The sequence below is a fragment of the Mus caroli genome, chromosome 13 (assembly GCF_900094665.2).
Source record: "Mus caroli chromosome 13, CAROLI_EIJ_v1.1, whole genome shotgun sequence".
Classification (NCBI taxonomy): domain Eukaryota; kingdom Metazoa; phylum Chordata; class Mammalia; order Rodentia; family Muridae; genus Mus; species Mus caroli.
In genome coordinates, this window is record NC_034582.1 from 97,865,446 (window position 1) to 97,879,118 (window position 13,673).

At 36.0% G+C, this 13,673-nt stretch overlaps 1 protein-coding gene across 1 annotated transcript in view; it reads left to right on the forward strand.

Annotated features, from left to right (window-relative positions):
- The window catches only part of Adamts6 (ADAM metallopeptidase with thrombospondin type 1 motif 6), a 198,063-nt gene that overhangs the window by 18,194 nt on the left and 166,196 nt on the right, over positions 1-13,673 (forward strand). Inside the window, exons 4-7 of the mRNA XM_021180030.2 lie at positions 558-726; positions 5,413-5,624; positions 6,336-6,419; positions 6,938-7,083. Of these exons, the coding sequence (XP_021035689.1) occupies positions 558-726; positions 5,413-5,624; positions 6,336-6,419; positions 6,938-7,083 (611 nt within the window). The remainder of the gene's footprint in view (positions 1-557; positions 727-5,412; positions 5,625-6,335; positions 6,420-6,937; positions 7,084-13,673) is intronic.

Sequence of the window (13,673 nt, forward strand, 5' to 3'; positions counted from 1 at the left end):
AGAAGTTCACTTCTTCTATGTGTTAGTGTTTGCATCAGGCTGTTTTAGAAGAGGTCATTCAGGGATCTAGCAACCTTCTAAGGCTTTTACTTTTACTAAATTTGGGAGTGCTTTCCGTTCAGTTGGCTGTAGGGAAGGAGAGAATTCCACTGGAATGATACTTAGGGACTGACCCTGAAGATGATTTATAGCCCTTTGCCCTTTTGTATTGCGTAAAGCTTAATAACAAATGTATTCCTTAGCCCAGAAAATGAAATTAAGTACAATCTGGAAAGGAACTAAGTTTTTATAGACATCTCTACTACTCAAAAAATTGTTGATAAAATGTATATTTGACATATTTAGTACATTGCAGAACATATATAGGTATTTAATTGCCCTTCTTAAAACATGAAGAAATTTACATAATGCTTTACTTAATATGGAAAATACACAAATTTTAAATTAACATGTGTTTTAACTTCTGTTTTGAGGAGAGATTATCTTTTAATTTTAGTCATAAAGATATTTTAAAAAATGGCCCTTCTAGGTAAATCCTTTGTTGCTCCTTCTTTTAGCATGGTATTATTGCTACAGAAGATGAAGAATATTTTATTGAGCCTCTAAAGAACACTACAGAGGATTCCAAACATTTCAGTTATGAAAATGGCCATCCTCATGTTATTTACAAAAAGTCTACTCTTCAGCAACAACATATCTATGATCATTCTCATTGTGGGGTTTCAGGTGAGTGGAAGCTTGTGGGAGCATTGTGTCTTGCTGATGTTTCTTTTTTCTGGAAAGTAAAATATTAATAATAAAACTATGATAAAGACTTGGGTGGTTAGAGTTAACATGCCCAGAACCATCTTTAAAAGTATTACCTAGTAATAGTTTTAAGTCAGTTTGGAAGCTGTTAAAGAAATTTGTAAAATATGTCTATGTAAAATTTGATGTTCTTTTCTTTGAAGAGAAGAAAAGTGCCTTATTATTTACAACTTGCATACATAGGTATTCCATAGCACTCTTGGGTTAACCTGATATTTTCATTCTAGTATCAGAAATACATACCCTTGGAAGACTTTAAAAAAGAGAATGCTCACAGGTAGTGATAGAATTGAATAGGGAACTGCACATATACAGTAGGGCCAGCAAACCTAGGCTTCAGAGATAAAACAAAGTTTCATGGAAGATGTGACTCTTGAGGGGACTAAAGAAGGTCACCTGCTAGAGTGCTCCACAGAGAGAAGGCAGGAGTTATGAGATCCTGAGTGAAAGACATTGTCACATTCTATACATTAATAGTATTATCTGTGAGCATATGTATGGGTTGGAGATATAGAGGTGCAGTTTGTGGTACTCAAGTACCACTCAAGTTGTGAGAAATTAAGCTAGAGAGATTAGAAGGGACCAACAGGAAGAACTCAGCATCTTATAGAGTTCACTCACTGTGTACTGGAAATCTTCTGAAAGATTTTTAAGAAGCAGGAATGATATAAACCTATGTGTGTTACAGAAAGCCTGTTCTGGCAGCTATACAAGCCAAAGGAAGAGTGAGACTAGAGGTAGGGACTTAGGGTCCTAATATGAAAATAGAAAAATGTAGAGGACGTACTCCATCACAGCACAGCAAAAACTCCAGTGTAGCTGGAGTTTCCCAACCCCCCAGTTTGCTTATTTCAGCATACATTAGTCACTCGTTTTATTTATCATCATTGTTAGGGAAACCACTTTTACTCTTTAAAGATAGTTCTTTTTCTTAGGACTGGGTCTCACTTTGTAGCCCTGGGTAGCCTGTAGCCTACTATGTAGACCACACTTGTCTTGAACAAATACGACCTTCTTTTTTAAACTGATTTTTTCTTTCTGGTTATGGATTGCCAGGTTGATGAGTGAGTCCATCATTCTTGGATTTTACTAAGTATTCATTACAGGATCATTTTCTTTCATGGGTGTTTAAGGGTTCTTTCAAGGGTGTTAGGAGTTCTTTGTTCATTCTGCATACTTTCTTATTAAGTAAGGTTTAAAAATATCCCAGACTTTTTTTTTTAAAGATTTATTTATTTATTTATTTATTTGTTTATTTATTTATTTATTATAGCTGTCTTCAGACACTCCAGAAGAGAGAGTCAGATCTCATTATGGATGGTTGTGAGCCACCATGTGGTTGCTGGGATTTGAACTCAGGACCTCCGAAAGAGCAGTCAGTGCTCTTAACTGCTGAGCCATCTCTCCTGCCCCAAAAGAGGACTTTTAACTGCTAGATTCCAATACTTTATTAGCTGGACCTTGGTAGTGCCTGAGGAGGAGCAAGTGGCAAATAAGGGAACATACCTTGGTGGCTAGCTTTAGGAATGCAATCTAATGCAAGGGGCAGAAGGGTAAAAGGCAAAACCATGTTTGCCATGGTCGGGCAAGTGTTTGCCATGCTTCACAAAGAATTAGAGCCTTTCACAAAGAATTTGTTGTCTGACATACTGACAGTCAAGCAACCTACCAATTTAAAAAGCTAAAAGTCTAAAAATGTTAACAATCAGAATGGTTAATAGTAGCATTGACAGGCAATATTACTGTTTAGGATTCAGATGTTTATAAATAATCTTTCAAAGCTTTAAGTTAAAATAGATGGAAATTGAATGGATCAGAGAAGTAAAAATGATCAAATGAATGGTACTTAAATTCTGTATTTAGATAGTAAGCTGAATGAAAGATTAGGCATAACTTATCACAAAATCATTAATTTATATAACAAATAAAAAACAGGAGAAACTAGAGTTATACTAATATGAAAAACATCTTGATAATATTTCACAACAATTTTTGTTACAAATATAGTGTCTTGAAAAACACGTATTTATTACCCCACAGCCTTTGAGGATTGGAAACCTGAATGCTTAGCTTTAGCCAGAGCTGGATTTCACATGGCATCTTGACAGAAGGATACTCTTCGTCCCCATCCCCTTGGTAGCATTCATTCTTTGTGGTTGTAGATAGCTTTAGGTTTTGACTGGCCTGCTGGTGGGAGCCTATGAGTCCTTCCTTTGAGTTAAACAAAACAAAACAAAATAAAACATGATTGCATGCTTTCTCCAAGGCAACAAGGAAGAATGCAGAGTCAGCAAATTCTATAGTATTGTATATCATGTGTTTGCATATATGTAATCACTTGTATTCCAAGCTGTGGTTCTACCCATACTCACAAAACTGTATAAAAGCAGGGTTATTGTGGTAACCAGCTTGTTTGCCACTAAGGGGCATGAGCAAACACTGCTTCGAATAGACGGTTTAAAGAATTGGTATGTCCCTGTCTTCCTTGACCTTTAGAAATACAGATAATTATTTTTATGTGAGGTCCCAAAGTATTTAACCCTTTCTTCTCATGATAATTTCCATTTCTTCTTACTTTGTAAAATTTCTTCAGTCTACCAGTGCAAGGTTTTAGAAAGGCAAAAGCTAATGGGAATACAATTAAAATAGTGCCATTTCTGTCAATTATATATTAATTAAAATTTCCTCATTAACCATTTTGGCCTATTGGAGGTGATAAAAATGTTCAGTTCTGCATCAAGACATGAAAGAAACATGTTATAGTCCTCTGCCTACTCAAATTTATATAATAAATATAAATGAAGTGTTTACAAATGACACACAACGAGAAACTTTCCTCAGTTGGCAAACCTGATTTTTAAGAAATGAAAGATATACTGGGTGAACCATACCAATTATGGTTTTAAAATAAGTGTATTGCAACCCACCTAAGGCCCAAGGAACAAAAGAGGGAGCAGATAAGAGCAAAGGATGGTCAGTTTGCTGTAAAACTTTGTCTCCTAGTAATGCCAGAAGCTACACCTGTAAAGTTTCACTGACATGGCAGCCTCACTATGAGTTGAACAAGGATGACTCCAATAGACATGCCAAAGTGATTGGCAGTGATAGTGGTGGTACTTATGTGTGTGTGTGTTGGGTTGCAGTTACTCTCAACTCAACACTAATACTTACAGGAAACTGTGGAATGCGCACAGCATGAAAAATAGTGTTTTCAGGGAAGAGCAAATTAACTGGTTATCCAATACTAAATGAATGATCATTTCTGAAAACATAAGTGTAAGTACTAGTATACAGACAGAGCAGGCTTTATTTATGAATATATATATTCATGCAACATGTTATATACACACATTTGCATGTAATAGTAATTAATGAAAAACCGAGGCCATGAATTTGAGAAGGATGAAGGAGAAGTATATGGGAGGCCTTGGTGGAAGTAAAAGAAAAGAAAAAATGATATATATTATAGTCTTAAAAAGTGTTGCTAACATTTCTTTCAGGTCTTATATTAATACCCCTTACCTTTATTTTATTTTGCTTAGTCCATTTCCCAGGTGTGTGTGTAACCTTTTTTTTTTTTTAATCTTGTGTGAATGCGTGTGTGTGTGTGTGTAACATGCATGTTCTTATGGAGACCCCATGTTGATGTCAGAAATCCTCTATTGCAGTTCACGTATTTATTAAGACAGGGTCTCTAAGTTCAACCTACAGCTCACATATATGACTAACCTTGCTCGCTAGCTTGCTCTTGTAACTAAAATTACAAGTGAGTTGCTTCTTCATCTGGATTTAAGTGGTTTATGAGGATCTGAACTTGGTCAAGCATCTTGTTTACATGCTCTAACCAGTGTGCAACCCTACCTTTAGACTTTAGAAAAGTAATACTCTGAGTTTTCTGCCAACGTAAATAGTTTTAGAGATTAAAATCATGTGGGAAATATAATTCATAACATTTTCAATTCTGAACAGATTTTTATTTTATTTATTTATTTATTTATTTATTTATTTATTTATTTATTTATTGTATATCCCTGGCTATGGTGGAACTCAATCTGTTAATCAGGCTGGCTTCAAACTCAGAGAAATACTTGCCTCTGCCTCCTGAGTGCTGGAATTAAAGGTGTGCACCACCAGTGCCCTCTAACTAAGGCATTTTAACAAGAACATCTTATCATAACATGGGTGCTTTTTTACATGAGGGATAGATACTGGAGACTCACTGTTTTCAATCATCATGCTTTTAATCTATTAACTCTTAAATGATTTATTGCAGTATATATTCTAAAACCAAAGATTTTTTTTATAATGAAATTAGCTACTAGAATAATATGGAAGGCTTATTCAAAAGTCTATTAAGTAATTAATTTTATAGCTGTATTTATTTCATTTTATGATAAGTTAAATGTTTATATTAATTTTTTCAGATAACTAACTTGAAGATTTGAAATTTTTGTTATTTATATACTTTTTTATTCTCTTCCTTTAATACATTTAAATATCTTGATACATTTAAATTTTTATGAGAAGCATATCTATATGAGATCTCTTATATACATGTATTTGATTAGTTCATCTATCTGAATTACTTAATTATTTTTATTGTAGATCTCACAGGAAGTGGCAAACCTTGGTGGCTGAATAGGACATCTTCTTTTCCTTCTTTACCACCAATTAATGACACACATATTCATCACAGAGAGAGAAGATCAGTGAGCACTGAGAGATTTGTGGAGACTCTAGTAGTGGCAGACAAAATGATGGTGGGCTACCATGGCCGTAAAGACATTGAACATTATATTTTAAGTGTGATGAATATTGTAAGTTTGATCCCTCTATATAGTGTGTTACTAAATAGTTTATTGTGTTTTATATTAAGGTAATAAATTTTTACTAAAATAATGATAAAATTTTATTTGTGTAAAATGGTAAAAATGAATTTGTATTATTATTTTAATTTCTACTTGGGATCGAGTCTACAATTTGCACATAGTAAATACCTATTTGCTCTGCCATGAAATTGTACTGACTTTTCTTCCCCCAGACTAAACATTTGTCAATCAACTTTTTTTTTTTTTTTTTTTTGGAGACAGGTTCTCTTTCATAACCCTGGTTATCTGGAACTCACTATATAAGCCAGGCTGGCCTTGAACTCAGAGATTTGCCTGATTATAGGCATGTATCGCCATATCCTGGTGGTCAATTAACTTTTGCATAGAAAATAAAATTTAAAATCTTATCATTCATTTTTAATGTGAATGGATAAATCTTATCTAAGGAACTTATAGATTTTATCTAAGGAGCTATAGATTTTGTGATGCAGACAATTCATGTCTAGGAGAAAATACTTCTTTTTGTAGACTTACATAAAATCCTTTAACCAAAGCCTCTTGAAATGGTACTGGGTAAAATAATAGATTTTAGTATATATCATAGAGTCATAAAGTCGCATTTTATCATTTTAGAAATTCAAAATATCACCCCATTATTTTTGTCTGACTTTTTGTCTTTTCTTATTTTCTGGAGGTCAGGTTGCCAAACTTTATCGTGACTCCAGTCTAGGAAACGTTGTGAATATTATAGTGGCTCGCTTAATTGTTCTCACTGAAGATCAGGTAAGAATGAATTACTTTATACATCAAAACTCTTAGGCTATAGGATTATCATTATGAACAGTTATATTTCTTTGTTACTTCACCTAGCAAGTCCTAGTTAAATATTTTTAACTCTAAACTTTATTTTTTATGCAATATTGAGATACTTTTAAATAATATACATCTCATGTATTGTTAAAACTTTCTCTCCATATATGCATACTTGCTACATGTTTCAGAATAAAAGATGAACATTTGATTTGTACGGCTTACCTGATGACAATGGTTTTGGTTGACTTTTGTATGCTGATGAGCTCATATATGTTCTCTTTACTGTTCAAGTTGGAAGTGGAAGGAAAGTCTGTTCAGTAATAAACTAAATGAGCACTAGGTCAGATGTTTTGGAGATAAAAATCAGCAAGAGATTCTTCCTAGAAACCACTGCTTCTAATTATAGTCCCACTTTAGTTTTCAAAAGTTTTGACAACTGACCTTAGTAATTTGTTTGGAACATTTCTGGTATGCATGTTGTATTGCAGCCAAACTTGGAGATAAACCATCATGCAGACAAGTCCCTCGATAGCTTCTGTAAGTGGCAGAAATCCATTCTCTCCCACCAAAGTGATGGAAACACCATTCCAGAAAATGGGATTGCCCACCACGATAATGCAGTTCTTATTACTAGGTATGGTTTGCTGCAAGTATTTTTCCTTTGATTGTTGTGTTTGCTTGATTATTATAACTATATTTGGTTTCCTCTACACCTCTTTCAGGTAATAAGGATAGGAAGAGCAAAGTGGGAATTTATTTTTTATTATTGTGAAAAACTTAGTCTTCTATTAATATGCTTGTATTAAATGAACTAAGTAAGAAAAAAAATTAAGATTTAATTCAGAAATATAATAAATAACTTTTCTCCTTTTAAGTCCTATTTATAATGTTTAGCTAGACATACAGATATCATTTGTTAATTACAGAAAATACTAAAAGCAAGATTTTAAAGTATGAGAAAGAAGTTGTCACTTTTGGTTATAAAATATAACTATTTGTATGTACTTCGCAGTTGTGTTAGGAACTTGATTTATGCTAATTAACTAAGAGGGAAGAGGAGATTTGTTGTGCATTTAATTCCATTATTTAAAGGAAGCACGGAAATGGAAAGAAGTATACCCAGATCTGGAGAGGCAGCTTAGTGGTTAAGAGCCTGTAGTGAAGTTCCCAGCATCCACTCTGGGCTTTTACAACTTCCTGTAGCTACAATTTTTGGGAATCTGATACCTTCTATGGCTAGTAGTATACAAATTGCATATATTCACACAAATACATTCATAAATATAAATAAAATTCCTTAAGAATCAGATTTATCATACTGTTTAAAAAGTTTCTCTCTCAAGAAAAGTCATTACCCTATTATAAGCCAATAAATTCATTCACTGCTTTCTAGTTTTACAAAGCTCTTTATATTTATTCACAAAAACTGTATAGTGTGATGATTTTTTGCATGATTGAAATAGGGAAACTTAATTAAAATAATTAAATAAGTGTTCTAAGGTCATTCAACTAAGAAATGAAAAAAAATAAAATAAAAGAATTAATCCCTAATGATCTTGTTCTCTTTTTACTCCCCTATACACCTTAATTCCTTTTGTATTCTTCTGAGGATGGGGTCTTCCTATGATCAGGCTGACATCTAGAACTAAGGATCCAGCTATCTACTTGTCTTAGCCTCCCAGATAGTTAGGCCTATAGGTGTGTACCACCATGCCAATGTTTGTTCTAATTTATTCCTATATTGATTATGCTTGGATAGAAACATGCTTTGATAATCCTAATATAGTACTTTTGACCACTTAACTGATCCCATCTACTGTGAGGCAGTGTCTCTGAGAATGGCTGAGCAGGGCACTGATCACTGAGTATAGCAGAATGTCATAGGAGTCATTTTACTGTTTTGTTTGTTTTGTTTTTGATTTTGGGGGGGGGGCAATAGTATTTGATTTTATACTAGGTCCTTGGGCTATCTAACCTCAGGTTCTTAGTCACCCAAGCAGTGTTGAATATGGTTCCATTCATGGAGAGGATGCTAAGTCTGATCACATTGCTTGTGTCACACACTTTATGCCACTATTGCCTTAGCATATTTTGCAGGCTAGATAGCATTTCAGATCAAAGGGTTCATGCCTGAGGTTGTGTCTATATTTCCTTTTTGGAAGCAAGCAGAGTATCTTCCTGTACCAAAGATACTAAAATGTAGGGGTGAAGGCTTTATGCAGGCACCAGCTTGATTTCTCCATGTTGAATGAGTATATTGATGTTTTCTTGCCATTCCTTTGTGAAAAGTAACATATAGTCTTTGCAATAGCCAGGTTTGTTTGGGGATTCCTATGGGACCCCTTTGGCCAACAACTCAATTAGATGTAACCTAATCCTGGTACTAGACGCTTTATTTGATGACAGGTTTTGGACTGTTAGGACTCTGGTTTCCCCATTACTTGGTTATTTCATTTATATTACCTTTGGATATATATATATATATGCTCCTACAGTGTTAGGTTTCCTTACTGCCCCTTAAATGGTCTTTAATTTTAGCTGTCTCTCCCTATAATCTCTCTGTCACCTTCTTCTCTCTATCTCCACACTTGATATTCCTATTCTAGCCTCTCCATTCATAACTATACATTCATTTTCTCTTTCCTGATGAGATTTATCAGTCTCCCTAGTCTCTTACTCTATATCTATCCTCTATCTTTCCAGATTGTACTTGGTTATCATTGATTTAAACACTAATATCCATATATAATTGAATATATCTATAGTTGTCTAAGTCTGGGATACCTCCTCAGGAGGTTTTTCTAGTTCCATCCATTCATCTGTGACTTTTTTTTTTTAACAACTGGGTAATACTCCATTATGTTGATGTAACCACATTGTCTATATCCATTATAAAGAAGCTCTTTAACCTGACTATTTTTATGTTGTTGGGTGAGGAGCATTGAATTCTCAGAGTATGTGATAAGACATTAATGTTTTAGCTAGGAATACTAAGTTAGGGAAGCTTAATTTGCAAGATTCATTCTCTCTGATACCTCTCGCCAACCTTGTCCCTCTATCTTTAGAGATAGAAATACTCCTTTCCTTGGGTACGTGGCACTTCAACGTATTGTGACTTGCCTCAGAGAAGATTTCTAGAGAGTCTTTTCTCTACATAAAGTCTTCAGATTCTTTCAGTTGAACACATTCAATGTAGCAATGCACAACACTTTATTTTATTTTTGTACTTTCAACCTGATCATTAATATTCTATATATGTCTATTGATTGAACTATAACAATAGATTCATGAACTAGTAGAGCCAAAAAAATTGTCATTGTTCAGAGAAGTAATACACCAAATCTAAAACACTGGTAGACATAGCAACCTTCATCAGCCACAGTAAGTATGGAGAATATGAATTTTTATTGATCATTTGTTAATAATTGTTTCTTTTAACTTGTAAGCACACTCTCTGACTTTATTATAAAATTATTTTCACAACCATCATGTACAAATGTAATGCCCGATCCCATGCCTCTCTCCTTCTTCCTCTTTGACTCTATGAGGGTCCTCCTCCGCCCACTCACCCATTCCTGCCATACCACTCTACCATTTCCCTTTACTGGGGCATCATACCTCCACAGGACCAAGGATGCCTCTGCCTATTGATGTCAGACAAGGCCATCCACTGCTAAATATGTATCTGGAGCCATGGATCCCTTCATGTATACTCTTTGGTTGGTGATTTAGTCCCTGGGAGCTCTTGGTGGTCAAGTTAGTTGATATTCTTCTTCCTATGGAGTTGCACCCCCCTTCAGTTCCTTCAGTCCTTCCCATAACTCTTCCATTCATGTCCCTGGGGCTCAGTCTGACAGTTGACTGTGAGTATCTGCATCTGTATTGGTAAGGTGCTGGTCATTTGATCTTTGACAAAGAAGTTTAAACGATCCAGTAGAAAAAAGATAGCACTTTCAACAAATGGTGCTGGTTCAACTGGCAGTCAACATGTAGAAGAATGCAAATCAGTCCATTCTTATCTCCGTGCAAAAAGCTCAAGTCCAAGTGGATAAGGGACGTCCACATAAAACCAGATACACTGAATCTAATAGAAGAGAAAGTGGGGAAGAGTCTTGAACATCTGGGCACAGGGGAAAAATTTCCTGAACAGAACACCAGTGGCTTATGCTCTAAGATTAAGAATCAACAAATGGAACCTCATAAAATTGCAAATCTTCTGTAAGGCAAAGGACACTGTCAATAGGACAAAATGGCAACCAACTGATTGAGAAAAGAACTTTACCAATGCTACATCCAATAGAGGGCTAATATCCAATATATAAAAAGAACTCAAGAAGTTAGACTCCAGAGAATCAACAACCCTATTAAAAAATGGGGAACAGAGTTAAACAGAATTTTCAACTGAGGAAACTTGAATGGCTGAGAACAACCTAAAGAAATGTTCAACATCCTTAGTCATCAGGGAAATGCAAATCAAAACAACCCTGAGATTCCATCTCACACAGTCAGAATGACTAAGATCAAAAACTCAGATGACAGCAGATGCTGGTGAGGATGTGGAGAAAGAGGAACACTCCTCCATTGCTGGTGGGATTCAAGCTGGTACAACCACTCTGGAAATCAGTCTGGCAATTTCTCAGAAAATTGGACATAGTACTACCAGAGGACCCAGCAATACATCTCCTGGGCATATACCCAGAAGATGTTCCAACTTGTAATAAGGACACATGCTCCACTATGTTCATAACAGCCATATTTATAATAGCCAGAAGCTGGAAAGAACCCAGATGTCCCTCAACAGAGGAATGGATACAGAAAATGTGGTACATTTACACAATGGAATACTATTAAGTTTTTAAAAGCAATGACTTCATGAAATTCGCAGGCAAATGGATGGAACTTGAAAATATCATCCTGAGTGAGATAACTCAGTCATAAAAGAACACACATGGTATGCACTCACTGATAAGTGGATATTTGCCCAAAAGTTTGACTACCCAAGACACAATTCACAGACCATATGAAGCCCAAGAAGAAGGAAGACCAAACGTGTGGATGCTTCAGTGCTCCTTAGAAGGGAACAAAATAAAGGAGAAAATATGGAGACAAAGTGTGGATCAGAGAATGAAAGAAAGGCCATCCAGAGACTGCCCCACCTCAGGATCCATCCCACATACAGTCACCACCAAACCTGGATGCTATTGTGGATGCTGGGAAGTGCTTGCTGATGGAAGCCTGATATGGCTGTCTCCTGAGAGGCTCTGCCAGAACCTGACAAATATATAGATGGTTGCTCTCAGCCAACCATTGGACTGAGCGTTGGGTCCCCGATGGAAGAGTTGGAGAAGGGACTGAAGGAGCTGAAGGGGTTTCTAGCCCCATGGGTAGAGCAACAGTGTCAACAGGTCAGACTCCCCAGAGCTCCCAGGGACTGGACCACCAACCAAAGAATACACATGGAGGGACCCATGGCTCTCACCACATATATGGCAGAGGATGGGCTAGTTGGACATCAGTGGGAGGAGAAGCCCTTGGGCCTGAGTGTGTTCGATGCCTCAGTGTAGGGAAATGCCAAAGTGGGAAGGCAGGAGTGGGTACGTGGGTGGGGGAAGCACCCTCATAGAGGTGGGGGAGGGGTTATGGGGTAAGGGGTTTCTAAAGGGGAGACCTGGAAAGGGGATAACATTTGAAATGTAAATAATGAATATATCCAGTGAAAAAGAGAGAGAGAGAGAAAGTGTAAAATACTAATTTGTAGACATGGTAGGAAATTTAGGAAGATGTTGGCATGAGTACAAAGCATTTATTTAGATAGGAATAAATTCAAGAAATATAGTATATATTCACTGACTACTGTTATTAACATATTGATTACATGAAAATAGCTAAGAGAGTGGATTTTGCTGTCTTTTTAAATTTTTATTTATTTTATTGTTTGATGGTTGCACACATATGTGTGATGTGTTTTTGTCAACTCCATCCCAATCCCTCCCTTGTTGTTCCTCCTCTGTACCTTTACTACTTTTTCCTCCCAAATCCATCAGCACTTTTTTTAATATTAAATTTTATTATTTGATCTTACACACATTGTTATTTTGTTGTATGTATATATGTATGTGCACCACATGTGTGTCTAGTACCTGGAGAGGGCATTGGATTTCTTGAACTAGAATTATAGATGGTTGTGAGCCATGATGTGAATGCTGGAAATTGAGTCGAGATCCTCTGGAAGATTGAGTAGTGCTCTTAAGTACTGGGCCATCTCTCTATCTCATGTGTGCTTTATTTAAAACCTACCCATTCCATTTAGTACTGCCACTATATGCATATGTTAGGGCCATGGACTGCAGAATGGGTAGCCTTTCTGGGGCCACATTGCTGAAGAAAACCAACCCCACCTCTCTGAGCAGCCATTCCCTGCCAGTAGTTCCTTATCTAGGTGTAGGACTTCATGAATCCCTCTCCCACCCATTCTGGGATTTTTTTTTTTTTTTTGGTTCTATCTTGCACAACTGTTCTGTCACAGGCTCAGTGCATGCATCCATGCCTCTTCCCTGGCATGTCCAGAAACACTGTTTTGAAGCAGTCTTCTTCCATTCCTGACTTTTGCAGTCTTCACACTTCTTTGTGATGACCTGAGCTTTAGGAGGGAGGGTGAGTGATAGAGATGTCCATTTTACGGTTCAGGACTCCATAGTAAGGGAGTGGTTTTAAGCATTTCTTTGTTTACACACAAAAATTCATATATAAGATAATGCATATGTTAAATAGGTTGACTTAGCTATTCTACAGTATATCTATGAATTAAAACATTATGTATTGCAAATCTATTCAACTTAATTTAGAAAAAGACAGCTAACAATTATGATTACTTATAACAGTAACTGGTAATTAAGAACACATTGGCATTCTACTTGGTTATGTATAAAGTCCATAACTTAACCATTTATGCTGTATTCCAAGATTTTCACCAGTTTGAACTTCAAAATTTTTTTTCTGCTATGCTATCACCCTTACCACCTAAGCTCCTCCTCTCTTTCTTCCTCCTTACTTCTGAGCTGGAGTGATAGGATAGTACTCCTCCTCCACACCATTGATGGTTCTGTGCTTAGCCATTATTGACAATGTACTAAATGAGAGAGAGAGAGAGACAGAGAGAGAGAGAGATAGAGACAGAGAGAGAGAGAGACAGAGACAGAGAGAGAGACAGAGAGAGAGAGAGAG